Source organism: Chaetodon auriga, chromosome 5, assembly GCF_051107435.1.
Source record: "Chaetodon auriga isolate fChaAug3 chromosome 5, fChaAug3.hap1, whole genome shotgun sequence".
Classification (NCBI taxonomy): Eukaryota; Metazoa; Chordata; class Actinopteri; order Chaetodontiformes; family Chaetodontidae; genus Chaetodon; species Chaetodon auriga.
The window spans coordinates 26,552,442-26,580,336 of NC_135078.1; the positions used below are offsets into that span (position 1 = coordinate 26,552,442).

Sequence of the window (27,895 nt, forward strand, 5' to 3'; positions counted from 1 at the left end):
CACACACACACACACACACATACAGTTCACACACACTCATTTCACTCGTGTTGCTGTTTGTTTTCCTGGGGACCCCCACGCTGAGTCACCTACATCCAGGCGAACTGCTCTGAGGGGTATCAGGACACATCAGACGTTCTGCTTTATATGATAAACTACAGTGTCCACATGAATCATGAGGAAGTAATTGTGCAATAAAATCAACTTCATGGTGATTTCTGCAGCTGATGATTAAAGGTGTATCCTGCTCTATTGTTCTTGGCCAATCCCTTCTATGAGAATTTCTTTTTCAGACCAACAGACTCATTTGGAACATTTGGGCCACAGCTTGAGCGTCTGAGCAACACACCCTCTTAGAGATAAATCCACCCATGATGCCACTTTAATGAAAACACAGCTCTGAGCCCTCCTTCTTTTTTCACAATCCAAACCCTGCCCTGACCGTATCCCTCTGTGGGTGGACGATGTGTCACTTTTACCAACTTCAGTGAGGGAAAAAAAAGCAGTGCCGTTAAACACACGTGACCAGTGCGCTGATTGCAACACGGCCTGTCTATCACCTACAGTGCGATGACAAAGGGTGGCTGGAACGATGCAGCCATCAGACAGATGTGTCATGATCCTGGCTGTTAATCTCAGCTGTGTGAAGGCATTACCCTCCGTCAGCGCACGTAGGCTGCAGGTAGGGTCAGGTCCTGGCTGTGCTGCCATGAGAACATGCCACACCTCAAAGAAACACATTACTTCATCACGCCAAAGGCAGACTCTCCCGGGGAATGTCATGGTGGTCTTTGCTCGGTTGTTCCTGCAGGTGCTATAATGATCAGATGTTCCACAGATCAATACACAGCGGGGTCATGGATTCATCTGTTGTTCAACCTCCTGCTAAGCTTTGTGCAAGAGGAGAGATAACTGCAGGAACGTCAAAAGAGAAAACTCTCTCATTCCAGCAATGAGTGCATTACCTGTGGAGGTGAGGGCAGGTGAAAACACCTGTGTCCACAGCAGGCACTAAACACACAAACAAAGAGTTGTTAAGACATGTACGGCTCACTTGCACTGAGCCTCCACAGGCCACAGACACTGACAGAGCAGCGCTTATACGAGTTGAAGTGCTCAGTTAGCAAAATCATCAATATCAACTGGTAAGAAAGTCAGTTTTCTCCTGGATTTAAACGTTTAAATGTAAAATTAAAGTGCCTAATTTAAATTTTGTCTGAGTAACTGAGGAAAATAACAGGGTAGATAATAGTAAACAGAGAAAAGTACAAATAATCAATATGAACTTGTCCCTAAATCCCAGATATATTCTTGGCATTACTGATTTTCGACGAGATTCTCTTTGTTATGAGAGATTGCGACCAGAAACTTGATCAGCATGTGTTTTCAAGTAAGCAGCGTGACTGTTTGCAATCTGCTGGAGGAGCTGTTCCTCCTTTTTACGCACGGCGTTGCGTTTTGGACGCTGCGCTGTGGCAGGCAGCGGTGCAGTCCAATGGCAGCTGCGGAGGGGAGGATGGGCTGGACGCGTTACTAGGTGGGGTTTCTCCACAGTATAAATATACTCTCTGTGTCTTTACAACGCCCCTGGAACCTCAGTGAGACGAACTTCTTCCTCAAAGACCACACGGTAAGTCATTTTCTTTCGCTAGAAATCTCCAATCTGCTCTCCAGCCTTTACTTTTACGAGTGTTGAAGTTTGGTACAAGTTGTGATGTCTTGAAGTCCCCTCGTAGGAATTGATGTGATCTCTGGGGGTGTGGTTGGAGAAACAGCAGCGACAATTAGTGGATTTATATACTTGAAACAAGTAAAGTGTTGTTCTGGTTTAATTACGAATCAAACATGTGGGACCTGATGTGATTTAGCTGTACTTCATGTATCCTTATGAGAGCTGGGCGTGGGTGTGGCCAGGCAGTCTCCACATGCAGACCATTATGGAAAGCCACATAACATAAAGCTGCAGTAAAAATGCAGAGGCCTGTGCTCCTCTGGAGTAGATGAAGGAAAGTCAAACATGTTTTCAGTCCTTCTTTCTTTGCTAACAAGTTGAACAGATAAGAACTCTGCAGTGACAGAAGAATCAATGAAAGAGTGATCAGATCTTCTTTGAGTTCTGTGGACTTTTTATCCCAAGATCCTGCAATCTGTTTCACGTCAGACTTACAGACCAGTTTCTAAACTTAACAGTAGGTAATCATTGGATCTTCTCTCCTCTCCTCTAATGCTTTCCTCTCCCCCTACAGGCAGACTCCAGACTCCCACCATGTCTTTCATAAATGCCTTCTTGCAGCAGACGGTCTATCTGGGCATGCCCGATGAATCAGTACGTAACTCTACGCTTCTGTTCCAGTTGCTAAGGCCAACCAGTCTGTTTTTTCCCTTTTTTTTCCCTCATCCTGTGGTATGCTCGGGTGGAAAAATTTATCAGGCAGAGTTGAGAGCACGGCGGAGGATAGAGAGGGAGGAGAATGAATGGAGTTTAAAGGAGGAGGGACAGAAGGGAAAAGGAGTGCACAAAGATTACATGAGAAGTGCGTTAAAGTGAAAGGAAGCCTGCACTGTAAAGATTATATGCAATGAGAAAGATGACCACACTCAGTCCTGTGAGTGTGTGACTCAGTGGAGGAGGAATTTACGCCCCTCCCTTCATAAACTCTTCAAACAGAACAAAATGCTACTTCTGCTTTCCCTCGCCTCTTAAAAAATCAACTGAGGGAAAGTTGCATAAGGTTATCCTGCATGATTTCAGTCTGTGCTCTCCCACTCTCCTGTTATCTTTGAGTTCAGTCCAACAGGGGTGTGTACAGGCATTCTGTTTCCGTCATGGTCTTTGTGGGCATGGGGGTGCAGAGGCAGAGGCTGGAAGAGCAGGTCCCACAGGGGACATTAAGTCTGTCACAACTACTGTATGTCTTTTGGATGTGATAAGCTAGAGGTTAGAGGCAAAGTGTGAGCGGTAAAAAGAGCGTGAGTTTTCTAAAGAGCACTTTTGCCCCTCAGGTATTTAAAAAATGTTCTTTTGCAGCCCACCTCGGGCACACCACCAAGCAGAACTCAAGTATTTACCAAACACACAATAATCTGCGTTGTGTCTCTCAGGTCATGCAGAGGGAGGGGACGGTGACTGCAGCGCCCAATTTCAGTCCCAGTGGGGATGCAGCCGTTTTGGACAAAGCCATCAAAGTGAAAGGTGAACTGAAAATGCTCACAGGGAAACTTTGGAGCGTGTGTGAACATGCCTTGGTTTTGCAATGTGTCTCTGTTAGACTGTGACATGCTGGCCTTTGCTGTAAGAGCTTTAACGCCCTCTGCTGGCCAGCATGCACCATTACTATTAAGAGTGTGTGGCAGAAAGTCTCACTCACACTGCGAACAGATGCAGAATAATAGAAATGATTTTTGTGCAGGTGTGGACGAGAACACCATTATTGAAATTCTGGTGAAAAGGAGCAACGAGCAGAGGCAGCAGATCAAAGAGGCTTACCAGCAGGCCAGCGGCAAGGTGATGAAAATCAGAAATGTTCATGGACATTGTTCCAGAGTGCACGCACAGACACACACACACACACGCACACACACACACACACACACACACACACACACACACACACACACACACAATCACATGCTCTCAAACACTATATTTGCTCTTCGTAGACTCTGGAATCAGCACTGAAGAACGCTCTGAAGGGAGATCTGGAGGATGTGGTGCTGGCTCTGCTGAAAACACCGGCCCAGTACGATGCCCAGCAGCTGAAACTCGCTATGAAGGTACACACACGTACATACAGTCTCAGGGAACACTGATGTAAAAGTATAAATGACTCTAAAGCTCTGAAACCAAACGCATTTGAGGCGAATGCTTTGGTCTCTCCACCATGTTATCCATGTTATTTTTGGAGCGTAATGACATCCACCCACTTCCACATATTCATGCATTGTTCTCTTAACGTGAGGCCAAAAGGTGTGTTTTGTTGGAGTTGGGCCAGTGACGATATCTATATGAATCTATGTATCCGTGCTTCCCTTCCTCAGGGTCTGGGCACAGACGAAGACACCCTGATCGAGATTTTGGCCTCCAGAAACAACACAGAGATCCTGGATATAAAGAAAGCCTACAAGGAAGGTGCGTGCCAACACATTTTAAGCAACAAGCTAGTGTTGGAAATAGAATCACAGCTTCTGGGATGTGGGAAAATGTTTAAACATTAAAAAAAGCACTTAATAAAACCTGATTTTCAAGTCTTTAACATGATTCTACATCCTTGATGTTAATTTTGTGATTCCTTTGACCAGACTACAAGAAGGACCTGGAGGATGACATCAAGTCTGACACCAGTGGAGATTTCAGAGCTGCCCTCCTCGCACTCTGCAAGGTACGTGTGTGTGTCTGCACTTGCTTTTTGTCTCATTGTCGTGGATGACACATTGAGCACAGACACGTATTCACAGCAGCAGGACGCATTAAGTTCTTAGGCAACAAAACCCTCCTTTCTGCAGCTTGCATCAGGTGTCAACTTGCACACACACGCTAACACAACGCAGGGTAACAACTGGGCCTTTTATGCCTTCATATCTGGGAAACATGCAAAGGCAAATGCAGAGTACAAACTCTACATGCTGAACATCAGATACACTTTAAATAAAGTCAAAGCTGCATTTTAATAGAAGGAAGAGAAATGCAAACAAGCTGCAGAGAAACAGCCTGACAGCTAAATTCATCTCATCTTCAACCTTTTCTTTGTCTTTATTTTTCTTTTTAAAGTTTGTCTTCTCTAGTTTAGTTTTCACACACAAAAGGATACAGAAACAGATGTGATTGAATTGTTAAGGCTGAAAAAACCACTGCTAGTTTGAACACAGTTATGTTTTATGTTAGGAGCCGACTATAAATGAGGTCTGCTCTGAAATAGAAATGCAGTGAGGACTGAGAGGTTGCTCTGTTTGTCTTCATCGCAGGCCGGCAGGACTGAAGGAGTTTGTGAGCAGCTGATTGACAGCGATGCCAGGGCCCTGTACGAGGCCGGGGAGGGGAGGAAGGGCAAAGACTGCTCCGCCTTCATTGAAATCCTCACCACCAGGAGCGCCCCTCATCTCCGGAAAGGTTAGCCGGCTCGCTGTCCCGCTCAGTCAAATCGTTTTTTTCCAGTTTGTTCCCATCAGATCTGACTCTCCTCCACTTCTTCCTCTCCTTCAGTATTTGAGAGGTACTCAAAGTACAGCAAAGTGGACATGGCCAAAGCCATCGACCTGGAGATGAAGGGCGACATTGAAAGTTGCCTCACAGCAGTAGGTAAAGGCACAAACTTCACCTCTAACTCGCCACCTGAGCATTCGTCCAGTGGTTTATGCACAGATTTAAACTTGAGCTGTTTTTTAAATAACCGCAGTGAAGTGCGCTGGAAGCAGATCTGCGTTCTTCGCTGAGAAGCTCCACGCAGCCATGGAGGTACAGTGTGTACAACATGTGTGAGCTACTACTCACGAAGTAAAAACATACATGCAGGATCCCGCTGCTGCCTTCCCTGACCGACTCTTTTCCGCCCATCAGGGTAAAGGTACCAGAAAACCCATCCTGACCCGCATCATGGTGTCCCGCTCCGAAATCGACATGAAGCGGATCAAAGAGGACTACAAGAAAAACTACGGAAAAACTCTCCACCAGGATATTCTGGTGAGCAAACATCTGACCGCTGATTAGACTGTAAAGCCATCCTAGATGTCAGCGTCGCTCAGGTTCTTTGTGTTTTTCTTTCCTTCAGGACGACACTAAAGGAGACTATGAGAAGATCCTGCTCGCTCTCTGTGGGGGTGAGAACTAATGGCGACTCGATGGGATCGAGACCCATACAGCTGAAGATCCAGCAGCAAGCCCAGCTGTGGACACTCACCTATAATCTCTTGACACATAATGTGCCCGTTGCTCTTGTGGAGGTCTGACGAGTCTTTTTTGTGACTGTCAGGACGTTTAGAAGATATTAACAGCAGCGAGCAAAGATTAACATGGATCAACACGGCTTCAGCAGACACACTAAAGTTATTCCTCATCATTCCGGCGCTCATATTTCAGCATAGCTCTGACAGCAGTTTGCCAGCGGACCAACGCTCGGGGACAGATGGAGTCTTAGATTCTCATATCTGGTGCTCGAAGAGAAACTGAAGTTATTGATCAGAGAGCAGCTGCTAACAGCTGTATGCACATCACCAGCAGCAGTACCCTTGAAGGAGCTTAGACATCTTGCAAATAAAGGCTTTTGTAAAAAGGCTTATCTGAGTGGTCTTGGTTTCTTTGCACATACACATACATGATATGATGATATGACACAGGCATGAAACAACTGGGTATGTTGCCAAATATGTCAGTATTTTAATAGTATTAGTAATATTTTGGTGCATAGTCCACTGTTAGTCCATAATCTTGAAATTACTATCAATTATTGTAACAGTGTGCAGACACTAGCAATGAATGGATGCATGATGAGGCACTAAATATATTTAGTCACGTACTAAACAAAGTACAAATTTGAGTATTTTCTTCACATGCCTCTTTCTACTTCTTCATTTCAGAGGGAAATATAAAGTCATTTCTCATGCAAAAACATTTCATAGTTCCAGCTACCTGGTTTTCCTTTTCATTGTGTTCAAAATTCTAATTTATTTCAAGTAATTTTGGGGTTTGGGCTGTAGGTTGGACAAGAGAAGCCTTGTGAAGGTGTCACTTTGGACTCTCAGTAATTGTGACTGCATTTTCCACAATTTTCTGAATTTTTACAAATTACAATTAATTGATTAATGGAGAAAATAATCGGCAGGTTATTCCATCATGAAACTATCTGTTAGCTGCAGTGGAAAACAAAGTAGTTCATAATGAGCTCTACTTCACCCAACTACACCAGTCAAATTATGCTTTAAATAAATGTAAAGTAGGCTAATAATATCATAATGATATAATATACTGTATCATAGTATAAAAGTCACAGGAGCCATTTGTATGCATTTGTATGAGTACTGTAATACTTTAGGTACATTTTCAAGATTCTACTTAGGCTTTATAGTATTACCGTGGAATGATTTTCAGGGCAGGACTTTCACTTCCTCTACCACTGGTGATACAGTACAGCTGTTGGTACAGGCCTATTCCTGTGTGATTGGGGATCTAGGGTTGCCAGGTTGGGTAATGTATATTATTCCTTTATTATATTGTATAACCGGAAATGTATTTATTAGCAGGCCCTGTGGCTTTTACATCACAAACACAAAACAGACACGAACCCCTTCTTGTTTTACCATCCGCAGAAGGGGGATTGGTGTCACAGAACCTGGCAACCTCATAGCTCACACGGACCACAACTATAAACAAGCGGAGCGGCTTCTCCGGTGTGCTAACGCTAGGCTAACCAACTTTCTGTCCCGGTACGTGTTCATATTTATCTCCTAACAGATACGGAACTAAATTTCTGCTTGTAATAAAGCCGGAAATGATGTTGACACGCGGTGAAAATGTGTTTTAAAGCTGCTCCTTTACTAAGCTTAGCGTGTTAGCATGCTAGCTAGCTAACGGTAGCTAGTCTGTCAGTTCGGCAGCAAACTTAACTGTCAGCACAGTGTCAACGACTCAAAGTCACGTTTGTGTTGTGACTCAAAGAATGATGAACACACATGCGGCCGCCGTCTTGTTTAACAGTTTTATGGAAATGTGAGCCATTTGACTTTGAGGAGCTAACCTTAGCCAGGTTACGTTACTGATAACTGAGCTGGGAGCAGTAAAACAGCAGCAGAGACGCATCCTTTTAAGGCTGCTTCCAGGGGCGGTGAGAGTCCTCAGCCATCCCATTTCCTCTACAACGTAAGATCCACAGCAGTAAAACCGAACCTGTCTTTTCCTTTCAGGTTAATCAGTCCATCTGGGTCAGCCTGTCCATAAGCAGAATCAACGACCATGACCTGACCAATGGACCACTGCAGTGTCTGCTCAAGAAAAGAGGGTCTCTTCTGGAGGTAGATCATGAATGACAAACTAGTCTTCCTGGGCCTGCTGTACTTTGTCCAGGGCATCCCTTATGGTCTCCAGTCTTCCCTGCTTCCTGTCTACCTGCGTGGAGCCGGTCATTCCCTCACCCGCATTGGCTTCACAAAGATCCTCTACTTCCCCTGGGTCCTCAAGGTGCTCTGGGCCCCTTTGGTGGACCGGGTGGGCACCAAGCGTCGCTGGCTGGTGGGTACAGTCTCTGGACTGGCGCTGACATGCCTCTCCAGTGCGGCCCTGGCCCCAGAGGCACATATCTGGGGAGTAGCAGGAACCCTGCTGGCCATGAACAGCCTGGCCTCTGTCCAGGATATCGCTGTGGACGGGGCGGCGGTGGGGTTGCTGAAAGGTCGCGGGGAGCTCGGGCTGGGTAACACAGCCCAAGTCGTGGGCTACAAAGCTGGATCGGTGTTTGCCGGAGGCGGGCTGCTGGCTGTGATCGACGTGGCCGGATGGAGCTGGATGTTCATGCTGCTGACGTTCGTGTACGCAGGCGTGGCTCTGTTCGTGTGGGGGGCCCCCGTGCTGGATGATGAGACTGTGAGGGGCCAGCAGACAGATGGCAGCAGGAGGGGAGGCCAGGGGGCCGACGCCGTGAGGCCGTGGAGGGTGTGGAGGAAGCTGCTGGCAGTGCCTGGCACCCCTTGGACAGTCCTGTATGTGCTCACATACAAACTAGGTGAGTCTGAATCATAAGAAAGAGCAAGAGGAAGAGAAAGAGGAGACAACTCTTCATTTTTACTTTTATATTTTTAATACATTGTCCCAATAATACTGACACTATGTGTGACCCTTTTCTGTTAAACTGTGATTTTTTTAGGGATGCTTCTCATGATTTTATCCCCGATATGATTTATATCCAAAGATATAAAACAGAGAAAAGCTTCAAAATCCACAAATCAGAGAGGCTGGAACCAGAGATTGATGATAACTTTCCTTCAGTTGTGTTCCTGGCTTCATGTAGGACCCAGAATTCACCACTAGATGTCTCTGTTGGTGTGTCCATGAGCACTAAACTCAGGAATGAGTGTACTGAAGAAGTTGGGGAAGTTATTATTGCCAGACAGTTTATTGTGTCTCAGCAGGTCCTGTAGGTACACTGGAAAGAACAGGCCCTGCTGAGGTAGAGCAGGTGTTTTTAAGTAGAAACCTGAGGCGCTTGAGTGAAACTGCAGTGTTAGTTTGAATGAGCTCATGCAGACAGTTTTGTAGGTGAACCAGTTGTTTCCAACAGGAAACTAAAATTTGAAAGTAGTTTTGGATGATTTGAGCTGGTGTGTGTGTGTGGGAGAGAGAGTGGATATGACCAGAGTTTGGTGTTTGGTAGCAGAAGGGGATTATGTAAGGATTAGAGTGTCTTTGTGTCTGTTGTGCTCAGAAACTGAAATGGAAGACGGCGCATCATGCTGATGTGTGTGTGTGTGTGTGTGTGTGTGTGTGTGTGTGTGTGTGTGTGTGTGTGTGTGTGTATATATGTGTATGTGTATGTATGTGGGTGGTGGGAATATAATTGTCTCCTCGCATTTGCATAGTCTTCACTTGTGTATGTGCTCGAAAATCTATGCTTTGTTTTGAAATTGTGTGTGTGTGTGTGTGTGTGTTTTTGAGAGAGTGTTCAGGGTGGCTCAGTAATCGGATGAGCCCCAGCAGACGACACTACTAGACAAAATATGAAGGCTGGCTGGACCCCCTAATCTGTCTAGGGAGCAAACCCCTGCTCCCCCCCCCAACACTCTCTCCGCCACACTCACACACATGGGCTGATGATGATTACAAGACTCGTGATTGAGCCGCAGGTTCATTAACGGGCTCGTCACTTGTTCCTGTCGTAGTACTCTAAATATTTCCCACCTTTGCAGGAAAAACAGGATTGTGTAATATTTGAGATTAGGCCTGGATGTGCCACCATAATTGCCTGTGTGAGACAGTATTGTTTTTGTTCAGGGGGTGTGTGGGTATGTTTGTGTGATCTGCCTGTCTGAGCCCCCCCGCCCCCCCGCTTCACACACACTAACACACACACATATACAAGCACAGACCCTCTCCCTCATCTATCCCTAATGAACTCTGAGTTTGCGCCAACACAGTGACCAATCACAGGGAGCCTCGTGTCTGAACTGTGACCCTCGTGCCATCTGAGGCCACAGGCATGATGGGAGAACTGTCTGGGTGGACTCGCAGGGACGGACGCGGGGCAGGAGGGGGAGGAAAGAGCGCACTCATGAGAGAAATTTTAAGGGGAAAAAGGCCTGGAAAGAGGCAAACGAGGCGAGTTTCCAGTTGCAAGCGCGAGTGTTGGATGCAAACATTTTAATACTGTGTTGTCACACATGAGGAAACGAGCTCTGTTCACTTCTGCACTCGCATGTGAAGCTGCTAAAACTCTACACAATTACAGCCAATCATTATCCTTTCAGATGGTGCAAACTCAAGTGTTTGAAAATTTGAGGAACATAATTATTTTAAGGCTTTTTGTCATCTAGTTCAACACCTTAATTGCGTTCAATTAAATGCTTTGTATTGCTATTCCTGCGCAGGTCTCGTGTTATCTGCAGCTTCACATACTGAGTGTAAGTGTTGCTGCAGTGTTGCACACATCAGAGCTGCTTCTGTTTGACAGCAGGGAGTCAGGAGCTCGCTAAGTTGATAAGAGATGTGAATGATGGCGGGCCCTGATGGTGGCTTTCTCTGGGAATGGACCAGGTGGACGGAGGAATGGGTGGATGCACACACAGAAAGAAAAGCTTTGTCCAAATACTCCCTCTCAACAGTTTCCTCTAAAAAGACGAGACATGCGTTATCCACTTTTTTCAGTTCTGAACTGATGCTTATACCTGGATGTGGATAACTGCCGATACAGACTAATAAATAATTCTGCACCAGCGTAAAGCTTTTAAATGCAGCAAAGGACAGAAGTTGGAATTCCAGTATAAAACAATACAACTGCATCAAATGAGAGCACCATGTAAACATTAAATCTGAATTAAAGTGACAAACTATTGCAAACAGACTTGATAAATTAAATCACAGTTTGCACTAGTATAAACCCCTGACCCCTGAAATTCGTTCTAAACATTTAATGTGAAGAGGAACGCAGATGGAAACATAGAATTGAATTGAATAGATCGGTTCAGTATCAGACTGATATCTGATAACAGCATCAGATCAGCGTGTCTCTAAAAAGACAGCTACAAGACCCTTAATGCACATCTGTCTGAGTGAGGGGAGAAGAAAAAGGTTTTTATTGGGGCACTGCTGCATTTCAGAGGCATGCGCAGTCTGAAGGTGGAGGTTGAGAGGGTGAAGTGAAGGACTGGGCTGCACTGAGGGTCTGAACACAGTGAGACATATTCTGTCATTCATTCATTAAAAACAAATGCAGTGTTGACATGAAATCTGCAGCCCAGTCTGCAGAAGCGTTTCATGGGTCCCAGCAGAAGTGGATGATAGTGGGCTGAGTGTGTGTGAGGTGGGGGGGGGGGTATTTTCCAGAGGGAAAAAGAAGGACTGCAGGGAGGGAGGCTGAAGGAGGGGATGAATTAATGAAGAACCACCACATGGTGCCCTGAGAGAGAAAAAGAGCAAAGTGGCAATAGAAGTAAACACACACTTACCCATTCAAAGATGGAGAGGTGCAACATATGTGTGCATGATTAAAGGTCCACACACATCTCTCAGAGCTAAATCCAAACTGATCAGAAATCAGCTTTATGTGCTTTCAACAACAGATAACAATTGATCACATCAAGCTTTTCTTTGTGTCCTTCCATAAAACACTGATGCAAACAGACCTTTATCGCATTAGAAAACACTCCTACCTGATTTAATTGACGTGTGTTTTAACACTGTCTCTGTCAGTTTCAGCCTTCACAGTCTAATTTTGGTGGTGTGGCGACTCTTTGGCCCATGTTTGGATCCCAGATTGCGCCTTTGACTAGACCGAGAGTGCTGATAAATTTAGATAACTCACACAAATACTGCTGCGTGAGTGTGTGTATTCTAGGAAAAACTTCAGTAACCCAGAGTGGCTTTTTTAAAAGACAGACTGTGATTCATGCAGCGGAGCCGAGCGCCCGCAGCCGCCGTCGAAACATCGCTGGAAGTGATGTGGACGGTGCATTTGCTCTGATATTAATATTGCATAATTTCTCAGAGAATAAACAGAGAACAAACACAATCAACCCAGCGACCTGGCAGGTTTGGGCGGAGAGACGGTGGCTGTCTTGCGTGTGTTTTCCCGTGTTCATGAACCTGCAGGCCACACAGAGAACTCCTTGACATCCACATCAATCTGCATGGACTCCCTCTGCGTGTGTGTCACTGCACCAATATGCATAGGATACTGTGTATGGACAGGAGTGTGTTTACTGTTTGGTCCACGGGGCGCCTGACGAGCTGAAAGGTCTGTGTGTGTGCGTAGACACTGGTACATGCGTGTGTGTGTGCTGTGCTCACACATGTAGCATGTTTGAACCTGTCTGCGTTGGCCGTGCTCTCGGCGGGGAGCGGCGATGTGGTTCTGCAGGGGCACCGGGCGTCCTCGGTGATCTCTCCTGCTTCGCCGGCTCTTTTGTTTAAGCCACGTCTGGATTTGACCTCACTGTCCTTGTCGACCTCTCACCCTCGTCTCACCCTCGTCTCACCCTTATCCTTCGCTGATCCTTCTCTGTGCTACCTCCCAACCCCCTTCAACCACACACACACACACACACACACACACACACACACACACGCACACAGAGGATATACATTCACACATGCTCATACAGTGAATTTTTTAAAGTCACAGTTAAACTGCGAAACAAACTGCGGTAGTCACACAGAGTCAGACCGTCGATACTGTCCCTGCCAGTGTTTCCTCACACTTCAGACCTGTTTCCTCACAGAGATCTTGCTGCGTCTGCTCGTATCTTTAGCTCGCTTTAAAGCTAGCTTTAACGTGTTTTAATCGGCGTTAATGTACCGAGCTGCCGGCTGGACCACTGACCTGCAGCACAGCTTTAATTTCTGATGAAATCTGAGTGTCTTTATCACCTCTGATAAATAAAACAGGACTGCCTGCGTTCTCTCTGCTGCTTTCCCCTTAAAGCATCTGGAAACTTGGTTTCTAATCTTCAGTATTTATCCATAACGTTAAATATTCATGACTAAATAAGCAACAATCTCAGTTAAAGTCGACAAAAAAGACAGACTTATTATTTATTTAGAGAGTAACATCTGCCTCATCTGGACATCTGTGTCGGTGTGATTTGATCAGATTTGATTTTCATGAGCTTTTGGTTTTTAAATGGTTTATTTCGCTCATGATGGAAACCAAATAAAGGCCGTGGGTTTTCATTGGACAGCAGATATCAGGAACCCCACAACTGTTGATCAGATTGTGATTGAAACATCTTTTTTCACCTTCACTTCAAACCAGAAAGAAAAGCCAGAACAAAAACACAGAAACAGAAATCTGTAATGCGAAATGCTCAAACTGTTGAGTGTGGCATTATGGGAGTCAGGCCTCTTCAGCAGTGTTAGACAGACACAGGACGTCAGGGCAGCTAACGTTAGCTCGGCTTGTTCTCAGGAGCTCAGCTTTGTTTGTAGGTCAGGATTCCTTCAGTGTTCGTCGTTCGGGAGGTTTTCACCAGCAGCTGATTTATCTCCTCCTTTCCAAAACAAATTAAAATGGGTGAAAAACGCTGAATAAAGCAGTTTGCCATTAAAAATCAGTGTTTTTCCAATGCAGTTTGGCATACAGAGGGCGTCAGGGCTGAGCTGCTGCTAGCGTTAGCTCAGCTTATTTCTCTGATAATTTACTCACTAAAACTAACAAATTAAAATCCTTCGTCTGTTTAAAAGATATAATTAAAAATGGCCGAGATCCAAACCTGTGCCATCGTTGATAGTCAGACGCCGATCGATCAGTCGGTCTTCAGGGCTTTTACTGTTCTGTTTCTTTGACCCTGCTGAATCTGCGTACAAGCGCAGTGAATGATGTTGTTTCAGTGTTGTTTTGGTGAAGCTCCTCTAAAGGAGGGTAAATAAAGCGAACCTGCCGCTCTTCTTCATGTCACTCTTCATGTTAAAGTGTTTGGTCTCTTCTGTGCCGTCTGTCTCTAATGCAAACATAAACACAGTTTCTTTCAGCCTGCCATCCCTGCTCTGTTTCCTCTTCACTAACCTCCTAACAATGTCTCTGTTCATCAGCCCCCTCCTCCTCCTCCTCCTCCTCCTCCTCCTCCTCCTCCTCTGTAGCTGTCTCCATCCCTCACTGCTCTCCTTTCTCTCCAGTCATGTTTAACTCCCATCTTTTTATTTTTTACATGAGTTATGATTGTCGTTTCCTGCACGACGTCTCTCTTCTTCTACCTCTCTCGCCCTTTTTCACCCTCTGCCGTCTCTCCTTCCCTTCACTTCATTTCTCTTTGTTGTTTTATCGTTATCCCTGACTTTCTCGTACTCCTCCACTTTCCCCTCTTTCCCTCTCGTCGTCTCCCCCCTTCGCTCGTGTTCCACCCTTTTCTCCTTCCCCTTCACTCTGCTTGTTTAATCTTTGCGGATGTCTAATGAAATCCCTGCTGAAATGGACAATTGTTGCTTTGAGAATATTTATAGAAAGGAATAATCAGCCCGGTTGTGTTTGTCTGCACGCCCTCCCCCAACCCCCCTCTTTAAAGAAATAATTAGTTGAAGGCAGGACTGTGAAAGCTCTGAGCTTTGAGCTAAACAACAGGCAGACAGGATCGGGAGCACAGAACCATGGGTAAACAACCCAGGCATCATGGGTACCGCCGCTGCCAATGTTTACTTTATTATGACTAATATGCTCACCGCACAGTTGATGCAGCTCAGAGCAGTTCAGCACAGAGGATGACGGAGATTAAAATGTGAATGATGCACAGAGAGGGTGTGAGGGTGTCAGTGCGGCGCCCACCGGGCCTGAGGAGCGGTAGTGATGTCATGTGATGCTGTAAGATCCGCTTTAGGTCTGTTAGCGTGGGTTTGACCACCGCGGTAGCTTAAGAGTGAAATTCACCTACAGTTTTCATTTGCTTTACGGCAAATAAATTCAGTTTATGGCTGAGCCTGAATGCAGATGCACTCAGGCATCAGTGCATCTACTGTGCTGTGAGAGACCTCTGCAGACTCTGATCCAACCCTGATTCCACAAAAACATCAATCAAAACAGAACGCACACCTGATCATGATCCTCTCACCTGTTACCAATCAACCTGTTTACCTGTGGAATGTTCCAAACAGGTGTTTTTGGAGCGTTCCACATCTTTCCCAGTCTGTGAAACATGTCGTTGCATCAGATACACAATAAGCAGATATTTACAAAAATCAGTGAAGCTGACAGTCAGACATTAAATATACTGTATTCAGACTGTTTATGTTTATGTCAGGAAGGATCAGCACGTTGTCACATTCTTGATTTATTCGTCTTTTTAGTCTGAAATTGTCTCTGTGTTTCTGTCTTTCCTCTGTAGCTCTGTAGCAGATATTTACAAAAATCCATGCAAACATTAAATATGTCGTGTTTGTGCTGTTTTCTTTGAGTTTATGTCAAAAAGGAAATGTTTTCTTCATGTTTGACCCGTCTTCTTTGGCGATCGGGTGTAATCGTTCTAGTTGTTTTCTTCCACTTCACCTTCATCTGAATCTTATTGGTTAATTGGAGCTGCATCATCAGCTTGGCCGTAGTCATCCTCGCCTGTATCAGCTCTGTGTAAACTGCCAGCAGTGAAACATGAGTGACAGACATGAGAATCCACATTTCCTTCCCTACGTTTCTGCCGGGTTGTCACGCCGCCGCCGCCGCCGCCGCCGCCGCTGCAGCGGTGACACTCTCGTTCTGCTGCTGCGCTCCCTATCACTGGGAGCTTCTCAGCTTTCTCTTATTATTGTTATTTTTTTATTTCAGTCTGTTTCATCTGTCTTTTTTCCTCTTTCTCTATTTTTGTTTGTCTCCTGGCTGACTGAGTGAGTGAGTCGTCGGTTGTGTTGCGTCGTCTTTGACAGCAGTCTGGGAGCCAAGCTGTCACTCACGCAGCTCCTTGGTCCCACTGTCTTTCTGAAGTCAGCCTCCATTAATATAATAATGGCGTATAGTCGGCACCACTGAATATTTTACTGTAATGTTCAGCAGAACATTACCCCCACACTCAACGCCACGCAGAGAAAGTCTTTCTGTCTGACAGAAACTTTTTATTTTGACTGAAAGGTCTTTGAGAGGTCTGTTTCATCTGTGGAAGTTTTGGTGTTTTTGTTGTGTTTTCCTTTTTGTGCTTTAGGAAAAGTGCTAGGCCCCCGTTTGATAATGTGACTGAGGGTATTCTTTTTCTTGTCAGGCATCTATTATTGACACTTTCCAGGAATAGGCCTAGGTGCGCCGCGTGTTGGCGTGCTGTATTTGATTCTGCAGTTGTCATCTCAGGGAAAGCATGTTGTTCAGTCTCGCAGGCTAAACAGTTCGCTGCAACATCCTCATCGTCTTTGACTGTGATTGGAACAGGCGTGTGTATTCAGGAGGTGTTTCACATATTTACTGTATGTGCAAAATAGTAATGCTTAGTCAGAGACGTACAGTACACAACACGTGCTGCATTGATTGTATATTTCACTCTTCCCTCCCTTTTCTTCCTCCTCTCCTCCTCCTCCTCCTCTTTGTCCACCTCTCTGCTGTCGCTGTGCACACAGGTGAGCAGGGTGCAGTCACCATGTTTCCTCTGTTCCTGTTGGATCATCACATGACCGCCCGGGAGCTCGGCTTCTGGAACGGCGTCATCGCCATGGGCTTCTCCATCTGCGGGTCCTCTCTCGGAGGCCTGCTGCTCGCTCAGTTCAGGTAGCCGCCATCAGCTTCGTGCTTTTGTTGACTGAAGGATTCACTCTGATGCTGACAGATACTGAAGGCCACAACTAACAGTTTAATCATGGATTCATCAATCGGTCGTTCTGTATGTGAAAATGTCAAATACTGAAAAGTGTCACAATTTCCCAGAACCAGCGTGACGTCTTCATGTCTGACCAGCTGTCAAAAACCCAAAGGTAGTCAGTTTACTGTGAGAAGATCAAGAAAACGAGCAAAGATTCACATTTGAGAGACTAAAACCACGTCATTTTGGGCAGTTTCTATCAAAATATTACTCATAATCAGCTAATCGTTTCAGCTTAATATTCACACATGAATGTGACCATTGACTGGCCCCATGATAAGATAAGATAAGATAAGATAAGATAAAACTCTATTGATCCCATGTTGGGGAAATTTCGTGGTCATAGACAGAAAGAATAAAAAGTAGCAAAAGAACAATAGACAATAAAAAGGATAACGAACACAAACAACTACATGTATGAACATTACATACAGAGTAATAGAAAAATGCTGCCTTGAGAAGGATGGCTCAGTTTCACAAAGGAAGATTTCGAATTGCACATATATGGATAATAAATTCAGTGTTTTTGTACTATTGCACAGTAAATAACAGAGTGTTGCACAGACGTAATGAACGTGGCGTGTGTTGACATAAATAATGGAGAAGCCACGTGTCGTTTCACATCACGTGTGATTTGTGGGGTCTTGACAGAGGAGTTCGTTGCCGTACTGTGAGGGGTTGGAAACCATGAGTTTGTGATTAGAAAGCAGCCGGCCTGCGGAGGACCGGCGGCGGCGCGCTGCAAACAGCCGACGCTGAAAAGTGAAGAATCAAAGGGTGAAGACGATGCTGAAGAACAGTCTTTGTGAAAGCCCAGACTGATAAGAAACAGTCCGCTGCACCAGATCAATCAGATGTTACACTGCCATCATCATCATCATCTTCCTCCTCATCCTGCTCCTCTTCTTCTTCCTCCTCCAAGCTTTTTGTGTACACTGACTTCTTCTATCCTGCAGCTTTCTTCCTCCTCCTTTACCTCTTCCTCTTCAGTCTGTGCCCGTTCTACAAGTTTTTTTTATTACTCCTCACAGCCTCGTGTGTGTGTGTGTGTGTGTGTGTGTGTGTGTGTGTGTGTGTGTGTGTGTGTGTGTGTGTGTGTGTCTTTCTGCCTGTCTGACTGTGTGTGTACAGTAATTTAAGTAAACATAGCCTTGTTTGAGAGCTCAGGGACCCCCTGTGTCTGGTGTGTGGTGTGAGAACAGCATGAGCAGCAAATCCATCACACACACTCTTGCGCACATACACACACACACTCAAACACACACACACACACACCCCTCAGGGTTTGATCGCAGAGACAACGTGCAGCTCTGGTTGAATTTAATTCTCAGATTTACAGACAGATACTAAGATGTTAGACTTTCTGATTAATACATCAAAATGGCTGTGTTGCGGCATATTAGATTAGATTTATTGTGGTGATTAAATGAATTTATTCCCCTTAAATGTGATCGTTTTGTGCAGGTGTGCAGTGTAAAAAAGCCACTTGATGCAGAAATGCAGTGCTAACGACGATGCGTTCAGGGACGTTTCCACCTCACCTGGTATTAAACTGGGATCTCTGGATCCAGATAAAAAACCATCTTAACTAAACATACAGCTGGTGTTTTTAATGCGTTCTCACAGATCACGGTCCCAAACTCCCTTTAAAAAATGACATTTTTTTGAGCTGTTGAATTAGGAGAAGCTTTATAAACTTAGTGAACGACAAATTCCTACTTGTTTGTCCCTTCTTGTGAATTCGGCAAACGTAATACATTAACTTATCCTTTCATTGTATATAAATATTGTCCGTTTGTCCCGGTTCGTGTAGGCCACTCTGTGACTAGATCAGTCATGTGCTTTGCTAACAGCAGATCAGCGGCACACACGTCACATGCACTTATTTCTTACTGTTCATCATTCATTTCCCACCTGTACGGCTTTGATTTTTCATGGCGTTCTGTCAGATAACGCGTCTGTTGGCGCGTCTCTTTCAGCCTCTTCTCTACATTTGAACAGCAGCCTGTGTTTTGTGTTGGCTAAGAGCAAATATCTGTATGAGTGCGATCCAGACTCCCTCCAGATGTGGTCAAGCACATCTGACCACACTCTGATTGTGGCGCATTTACGCTTTGCATTAACATTTAGCGTAGCATTGTAATCGCGGGTGTAAGCGTGCTCTTCTTCAGCCAGCATGCACAGTGTCTGTCTTCCAAGTGTTATCATATGTAACCTTTACTGTCCATGTGCTCCCCTGCAGCACATTGACATTGTGCCATTTGCGCCTGACCGTCGTTGCATAAGGTTTTACGTCTGCTTCTACTCATCGCACCACTCTGCCTATGGCCACTGTGATGTAATGGGAGCTATAAATAACAACAATGCCTTTATGGAGGATGGTATGCTGGGTCCCACAGCATGTATTATCGTTCCCTTTAACAAAACCATCCGCGTATAGAAAGGATGGCGAGGGACGCAGCATGTCGGTGGATGGAGAGGTGAGGCTGAACAAAAGCCTTCAGTTCACGTGTCCATACCTGTGTTTGTGTGCGAGCTCGTCCATTTGTTGGACACATATCGCTCGCTCCTCGCTCTGCCTCATGTCGGTGTTTTTGTCCTCGCGTTGCGTCTTCAGATGGCTCCCAGCTTCTCTCCTCTTGTAAAGTGACACGAGCAAACACAGCACAAGCCTCCAAAGGCGACATTTTTGTTGAGGGGGGAAAAGCACTTTCAAAAGATGTCATTGTCTCTCTGTAGCTTTCGATCTCTCACTCTTCCTCTTCTATCTCACTTGTAAAGACTCGGCAACTTGTAAAGGCGGGAAAATGTTCACACGCTGACAGAGACGGAAAACAGGCGTCTAACAGGCTTGTTCTGCTCAGACGCACTGTAAAAACATTCAGACTCCTCAGGCTTTAGTGGCTCCACTTAACACGAAGCAACAATCTGAACCCACGAGACAAATTACATGTCACCCTGTTCGACCTGTAGTTGAAGCACCTGTTTGCCGCTGAGTGTAACATGACAGCTGATGAATCCCAACCTTCCATAAAATCCACCTTTCTTATCAGTGCTGTTATAGTGTGTTCAGAATGGACCTTTTTGGTCGTCTGCACCATCTCAGACGGTCAGATGAACGCCTCTCCTTCCTCCCCTCCTCCCGTCACACACTCCCGCACAGAGAGAGTGCTGTCCACCAGGCCGTGGTCCCACCTCTAAAAGCTCCGTTGGAAGGTTTATCCTCCCGGCCATCAGAGACGGCTGAGTGGTCAGTGAATGACCCTCTTTACAACCGCCACCGGCAACCCGAGAACATGGCTATTCTTATCTGGGCCCGGCCCGTGTGAGGTGGCAGCCAGGCAGGTTCTCTTTCTCACACACACACACACACACACACACACACACACACACACACACACACACACACACACCCTCAGCACCTCTTGAGAGTGCATGATATGAAAGGCTGTCATTGAGACGGGAGGTAAAGGAGCAGCAGAGAGAAGAATGTCTTTAGCATGTGAATGATGCAGGATTGGTTTTCTAGTGGAGAGGTAAGGAAAGGCGGGGGGGGGGGGGTTCAAGGTCTGTATTACTGGATATTGGTAGGATGTGCAAAATGTTTTATCTCTTCAGAGAAAATGTTGGAAGTAGTTTTCTGTAATGATCTGTAAAGTCTAGTTTTATCATGGTATTGGAAGGGAAGCAGGAGTTTCTGTGGGAGTAAACTTTTATTCTCTCTCATCTGCAGTCGCACGAGCAAATATTAGAGAAACTGCCCACGCTAGAGCTGCAGCAGCTAATCGATTAATCGATCAACAGAAAGTTTGCATCCATTTTGATGATCGGTTGTCAAATATCTCTTAATTCCAGCTCCTTCAGTGGGAGAACTGGCTGCTTGTCTGCCTCTCTTCAGGTCTTGCACTGTTGGACAAAAGAAGACATTTGAGGACGTCACGCTGGGCTGTAGGAGATTACAACGGGCATTTTTCACAGTTTTTGATGTTTTATAGATCAAATGATTGAGAAAATAATCTCCTGAATCAGCTGCAGCCTGAGACCATAAAATCAGAGTATTTTGACTGCAGGCAGAGTCCATTGTTTTATGTCTGTCTCATTTCAGCTGTCTGTGAAACAAAGGAGCACATGTACATACATACATTTATACACCCTGTAATGATGCTTGTTAGAGTGTTAAAAGAAGTCAACAGTGAATCAGGAAGTGACTCCAAGTGTGAGCAGGGTCAACCAGTGCAGACTGGGTTTCACCAGGTTTACACTTACTGGGCAGATCAGGTGTGCCGGATCAGGAAGCAGGAGAACGACATCAACTGATGAAGTTTAAATCTCTATCAAACTGTCGTCGGTGCACTTATCCAAGTAAATCAGACATCGTGCTTTGTGACGGGCCCATTCTGCCTTTTTTACACATAAATAATCACATGCAAAAAAAACATAAACAAACGCACTCGCAGTCCTTTGAGTGGCAGGCGTCCTCTGAGTGATTGGCATTGTTAATCCCTGATGTCACACAATAGTGTGTGTGCGTGTGTGTGTGTGTGTGTGTCTGTGTTAACAGTGATTAATTATCTTCCTCATGCTGGGGATCTCCTTAGGTTATTGATTACGTCATGAACTAAACCCACAGGGGGATGATTTTCCTGCACTAACAGGGAATCAATTAGTGTCTGGGGACTTGTTTACTTAAGCATGTGCACGCATGTTTGTGTGTGTGTGTGTGTGTGTGTGTGTGTGTGTGTGTGTGTGTGTGTGTGTGTGTAATTGTGTGTGACATTAAAAAAAATGCAGAACGTCTCCAAATTTAATGACAGGAGCCTTCGGCCGCTGTCAGCATGGATCACCCTGCTCATCAATAAGGCTCGTACCTAAAAGTTGGCGAGCGTCTGTCTGATCGTCGGCTTGTTTGCTGGTCTCTCCGCAGCATCGGGGCGCTGATGCGCCGTGTGTTCGTGCTGCGGACCATCAGCATGGTCTTCCAGAGCTCTCTGCTGACCGTGCTGGAGCCATCGCCACTCATGAAAGGTGAGAGACGCAGAAATACACCAATTTAACTGGATCCCAGTGTCGACACATATTACCTCAATCCTACTACTGTTAGTCTTCTCCATGAACACATGTTGTCTTTGAATTCAGCAAATTTACATATTTAAACTCTCCGGATCCTGATCACAGAGCTCACAGAGCTCACGGTTATTAACACGCAGATACATATAAATATATGGGTTAAGGTCATAAATGTACAATGGATAAACACATTATCTTTGAAGAACCCAAGAATACTCACACTGACTGAACTTCATGAGCTTATAATTAGATCAGGTTAAACTGGTTAAATTAAGAATAAGAACTACGTTAGGCCAGCGTTTAAATATGCTCCTCAATCAGTCATTAACAGCCCAGAAAAATGTCATGATGTCCACCAAAATGCAGAACTGCATCAGAAAAGAAAGACATTTTCACCGCTGCGACTGAAAGACACTCGAAAATCCAACAAACTCGAGTCGACAAAAACTTTATTCGTTCATTGAGACGTTCGCTGCTCTGCTGCTGCGCTGTGGTGTTCCTATATATTTGTGACGTAAGGTGTGTCAGTCAGCTGATGTCTGTCAGCTTGGCTGGCAGGTACGTCCTTTTACAGTAGATATTTACCCTCCGCCTGCAGCCCTGGTTTCCAAACTGAGGTCAGACAGACAGACTTTCAGACAGTCGTTCCTGGACGGCGTCCGTAGTGTCGGACTCACTTCTAAAGAGTGAAAAAGGAGCTGAAGAGAGAATTTCAAAGCCTGCTTACTCTCTCACCTCCACACAGCCGGCCAATCGCAGAAGTGGGCGTGAACGTTTGATTGTCGGTTTCAGAAAGTTCCAGATATTGTCAGACACGGCGTCGCAATCGGCTGCGAGCCGCTGGCCTACAGTGGAAGCTTCGGAGCCAGATGTTCAGTATTTATACCGAGTGGATGATGCAGAGGACGGTGACAGACAGGTGCTCTGTGTCTCCGCAGAGCCGCTGAGTTGTGAACGTCTGAATGACACGTCTGATTCTGTTTCACAGCCGCTGCAGAGCTTTCGGGACGGCGCTCTGCAGCGAGCTCGTCTCTTCCCCCATCGAGCCTCTCAGACTGAGAGCTGAGGCCTCTCCCTCCCACCGCCGCCTTTGCTTTAAACCCAGAACAAAGATTTCAGGAAAACTCATCCAAAAAAAGAAAAGAAAAATCAGTTTCAGATTTTTCAATATTACATGATAACCCTCCGCTTCGCTCTCCTCCAGTCTGATCAGTCTTGTGTCGCTGACTGAAGAGTCTTATTCAGGAAAAACTCTGGCGGCTTGAGTGAATAATTCAGTGTTAGCGGGAGCAGAGACAGATAGGCTCTGTGGTTCCTCTGTGTTTTCCCCACTCACGCCGCTCTGCCACTTCCCCTCAGAGGATACACTACATGTGTTTTGGGGACGGGGGGGTGGGGGGGGTGGTGGGGGTGGTGGTGGTGGGACACTGCGGCTGCTCGCCGTTTCACAGCGTAGCGACGAGTGTGAAACTCCTACTTTTCTGCCTCTTTCAGGGAAACTTAGGCTGCCGTGTCTTGACTTTGCTGCCGTGTTCCTCCCTCAGGTATGGCCGTCCTGAGTATGAGCGTTCAGCACTTCCTGGGCGGCCTCATCACCACGCTCACCTTCACGACCATGATGCATTGCACTCAGAGGGCCGAGGAAAGCATTCAGGTAAAGCAGACTTCACGGCCTCGTTGCGGAGACCCAGACTGTTATTTAACCATCTCCTGTCACCGCGTTGTTCAGCGCTGATTGTCTCCTTCTTTGGCGTGAGGTCATCTCCTGTGGCCACCTTTTCTTCTCCGCCTCCTTCCTTCCGTTCTTACCTCTCCTCTGTCTTGCTTTAATTGTGCTATTATATCATTTTAGGTCATTTCCTCAGCATAAAGCACCACACCTGTCGTCACCTGTACCTGTCAGCTCTCATCAGCTGTTTCCACCTGGAGAGCGTCTTCTTTTGTTTTTGTCCCGTTCTTTCGCCGACATTGTCCCTCCGACCACCTCACACTCTTTCTTTGTCATTCTCTAAACGCTCTCCTTTCCGCTCCTGACTCTCTCCTCTCCTCTCTCGTCTTCTCCTCTTTGACATAACTCCTTTTGTCCCCGTCGTAACTGGGCCATCGTTGCCTGGAGGTGATGGCTGTTCACACAGCCACCCAGACGTCACTCCGTCAATCTCTGAAAGTGACAAATTATCATTTAAATTGCTGTCGCTCTTAAAGTGGAGAAGAAGGGGAGGAGGAATCGCGGGCAGATATCACGATCTGCTTACAAATACGTGACAGAAGAAGAGAATCAATCACAACATGTGATGATGAGAAACACGGCTGATTCGAGAGGTTCTCATGACACATATACCGTTGGCTTCTCAGTGTGTCGCTGTGTGAATCGGTGTGTGCGCACACGCACACAGGCGGCAGAGCATTAGCTGCCTGTGCGGGTTGGGTGTATATGTGTGTGTTATTGAAGGTGGTGCTATCCAGTGACAGAAAGCTGATAGTGTGAGTGCTTGTTAACGATCCCCAGGAGAAAGAAACCCAATCTGTTAAACAAGTTGCTCAGAATAAAGGCACTCCACTTAGCTGTGGTCGCACAGGCTCTCAGAGCTCTCAGGGTGCAGACCACAGCCACAGCTCACACACTCACCACCACGTCCTCGGCTCAGTCGCAGCATTTCATTTTCTGTCTGTCCAGAAGGACTGACGGGTCGGGGTCCCGAATGACAGCAGAGATGGAACAAAGTAAAACAATAGTCCTGCTGTAGAATTAATTACTGAAGTTTAGAAAAGACGAGTTCATGTTTTCATGATGGAAGGATTTGATTAACCTGGCCGTCATTTTTTTATTAATTGGTTGATCAATTAAACTACAGAATGCTAGAAAATGAGGAAAAAACGTTTCATCTGTGCAGAACTGAAAGATACTCAGTTAGTGCAAGCAGAGAGTTTGTACTGTTTGCTTAAATAATAACTTGAACTATTAATCGATTATCAGAACAGATTCATCAATCCACTAATCAACTGTTCGACTAATCGCTGCAGCTCCAGTTATGAAGTCACAACAGAAATAAAGCAAAACAAGCGTTTTTAATCCCGTAAAAGAAGCTCACGGTGTGATTTGTGGACGGACGGCGGTGAAGGACGGCAGCGCCTTCATGTAGCTGCTGCGGCGTCCAGCTGAAGGTTCACTCTGAGTCTGAATCTTTCCTCTTTTGTAACGAGCGCCTGAAAATGTTTGTGAATTATTTGTGGACGTGGGCCGCTCACAAACTCAGTCAGTGTTTATTTGATGGAAGGACTGAAGGTTCCTCAGCCTAATGAAATACGCTGCGTGGTGGACAGATAGGTGTCACTGCTGTCCTGCTGGAGTTACCTGCCTCACCTGGTGCTGTGCTCTCAGCAGGAGGAGGAGGTTTTGGGGGATTAGGTAATCTCTCTCCCCCTCTCTCTCTCCCTCTCTCTCTCTCTCTGTCTCACCCCGTCTTGAAAGCCTTCAGGCTGGGATCAGATAGTCTTCTTCGTTTGGCCTCCGTCCACCGTCTCAGGCCATGATCTCACGCTTTCTCTTTCAGCCTTCTGTTTTTTTCTTCTTCTTCTATCGTTTCCTTTTGCACTTTGGGGCTTTTTTTTCCCTGAAAATCATACTTTTTCTGTTGTGTGTTGTTCCTGGTTCGTCCATATTGCAAGTTCAAAACATCAGCTGATAAGTCGTGCTACAGAAAGGGATGCAGTGTCACCTTTTCTACTCCCTCCTTTTACTTACAAAGTCCCTTTCTCCTTCCTCCTCCCTTTTCTCTGCTCACTTCCCTCTTCTTTACTTCCTCCTCTCACTCTCCTCTCTCATCATGCCTCCCCTCACCCTCCCTCTCCTGCAGGCCACCCACTACTCTTTCCTGGCGACCCTGGAGGTTCTGGGGAAGCTGACGTTCAGCACTCTGGCCGGAGGCGTGGTGGATTGGTTTGGTTTCCAGGTTGCCTTCCTGTTCTTCCTCACCCTCTCCGCCGGGACGGCCCTGCACGTGTGGACGGCGACCTTCACTGGTGCTCTCAGGGAACACCAGCTCAAAGACCAGCCCAAGTGAGATCAGGATCAGGGCGTCTGCAGGTGCTGGAAATGTGTTGAAATCCTTGAACAGCGTTAAATATAACACTTCTTCACTTCTTCTTCAGCAAATCATGTCAGTATAGAAGGTCCTGAATTAGTTGACTCTTGTTTTTTTAAGGAGAAATCAGCCATGCTCTATTACAGTGTGTTTTTTGTCATTTCACTGGCAAAACTGGCCTTATATTTTTTTTATTTTGCATTTGAAATGTCTGTAAAAGTCTTAATATCCACAGATACCGTGCAGGTGAGGATGAGTATTGCCGTATTCTGGACAGGAAGGGATTTGTGCGTCCAGTGGGTGTGATGCACTGATGCATGCTGGGCAGTGACGTTCTCTGCGGTCACGCTGTAATCAAAGCCGTTTTTATCATCTGAGCCATTTTAATGTCTTAATAAGCCAGCAATAAGAGCTGTAGCCAAAAGCAATATCGCTACTTTGTGATGCTTGTTCTATCATGTTGTACTGTATATGAATATGTTCATCCTGAGTTTTATGGTTTACAGTTCCAAACGAATCAGTCTCTACTACCTCCTATCAGCGCCGTGCGGTACGAGACGCAGGAGGGGAACGTACAGTCGCTGCACCAAGTAGAGTAATTCATACTGAAGAGCTGCAACACACACACATTATGTTAGCTAAGCTACAACAGTTAGCCAAAGTAGGTTTGTAGGTTCATTTTAGAAAAGGGTTATTCCCCAAATGCACTTCAGCCATTGACCGAGGAGCATCGATTGTGTTTAACTGGCCACAGATTTAGAGTAAAGTCCCTTTGGAGCCCAATAGGTCGACCCTGACAGCTTTCTTCTTGTAGGAAACCTCAGCCTTACACTCTGCATGGTGCCATCTCGTCTCAGTTTTCCAATCAAAGAATCAGATTTATTAGTAAAATGACTCTTTTCTTTGTAAAACTTGAAAGACCAACACTGCTGGCACAGGCTGCTAACATTTCACTGTTCATGTTTGAAGACGTGTCAATAATATGTACTATAAAACTGTTACTCTCCATGGAGCTGTATACCATATAAAACACCTTCCTCCAGGCTTAAAATGTGAGTGAATCAGCAGCGTTCTTCTCTCCGGGCTCTGCAGGAGAACGTCTTCATAGACTTTGAGTCTTAACTTTGAGACTTGTGTCGGCAGGAGACGAGCACACGAGGCGAGGATGGGTTGGTTTACACACAGGCAGCAAACTCAGCCAAAATAAAATCACCTGCTTTCACGCACATAACGCCATCGTTCACTCGTCCTCTGTCATCAGAGCTGCACAAGAAATAAAGCTGCTGAGTGAATCTGAGAGTCTGGTGTTTTTGTTGTGTGATCTCTGGTTTTTACCTCCTGTCACCAGATTTCACCACCTCTTCTCCCCCCGGGGTGGAGCTCCTGCCCGGCCTTTGAGGACGCTCCCACCTTTGAAAATGCACGGCGGCTTAAAGCTGCTCCGAACACAACGGCGGCTCTCTGCGGCGCACTGGCTGAGGGCTACGGCGGTGAATAGGCCCGTGTCACAGGATCCACAACCCATACAGCTCTAATGACACAACAAATGCTGTGAAGGAGGATTAGGCCAGCTTACACGGCCCCTCAATACACCTCCACTTTACACTTTCTCACCCGGCCTCATTATCTGGGCGTACTGTTTGTGTACAGGAGAGAGGGAGGGCTTGAGGAGAGAGGCTTATGTTATATCCCCTCGCCATTCTCAGAGAAGAGCGAGCGTCCAGGGCGAAGGGCCTGTTTGCTTTTGCCGTCTTTTGAAAAGTCACATGAAACCAGAAGTCCATGTA

General features: G+C 45.9%; 2 protein-coding genes across 2 annotated transcripts; both read left to right on the forward strand.

The window, feature by feature from the left end:
* The first annotated feature begins 1,455 nt into the window (after window positions 1-1,455).
* anxa1a (annexin A1a) lies at window positions 1,456-6,269 on the forward strand. Its single transcript, XM_076731707.1, has 12 exons — window positions 1,456-1,630; window positions 2,247-2,326; window positions 3,103-3,193; window positions 3,411-3,505; window positions 3,661-3,774; window positions 4,039-4,129; window positions 4,300-4,379; window positions 4,963-5,107; window positions 5,201-5,296; window positions 5,394-5,452; window positions 5,555-5,677; window positions 5,766-6,269. The coding sequence occupies exons 2-12, from the start codon at window positions 2,267-2,269 to the stop codon at window positions 5,823-5,825; spliced, it is 1,014 nt and encodes a 337-aa protein (XP_076587822.1). The 5' UTR covers window positions 1,456-1,630; window positions 2,247-2,266; the 3' UTR covers window positions 5,826-6,269.
* Window positions 6,270-7,328: 1,059 nt separating this feature from the next.
* slc33a2 (solute carrier family 33 member 2) lies at window positions 7,329-27,400 on the forward strand. Its single transcript, XM_076731834.1, has 6 exons — window positions 7,329-7,416; window positions 7,894-8,708; window positions 16,718-16,865; window positions 21,881-21,981; window positions 23,568-23,677; window positions 25,881-27,400. Exons 2-6 carry the CDS (start codon window positions 8,009-8,011, stop codon window positions 26,085-26,087), a joined length of 1,266 nt encoding a protein of 421 aa, XP_076587949.1. The 5' UTR covers window positions 7,329-7,416; window positions 7,894-8,008; the 3' UTR covers window positions 26,088-27,400.
* The last annotated feature ends 495 nt before the right edge of the window (window positions 27,401-27,895 follow it).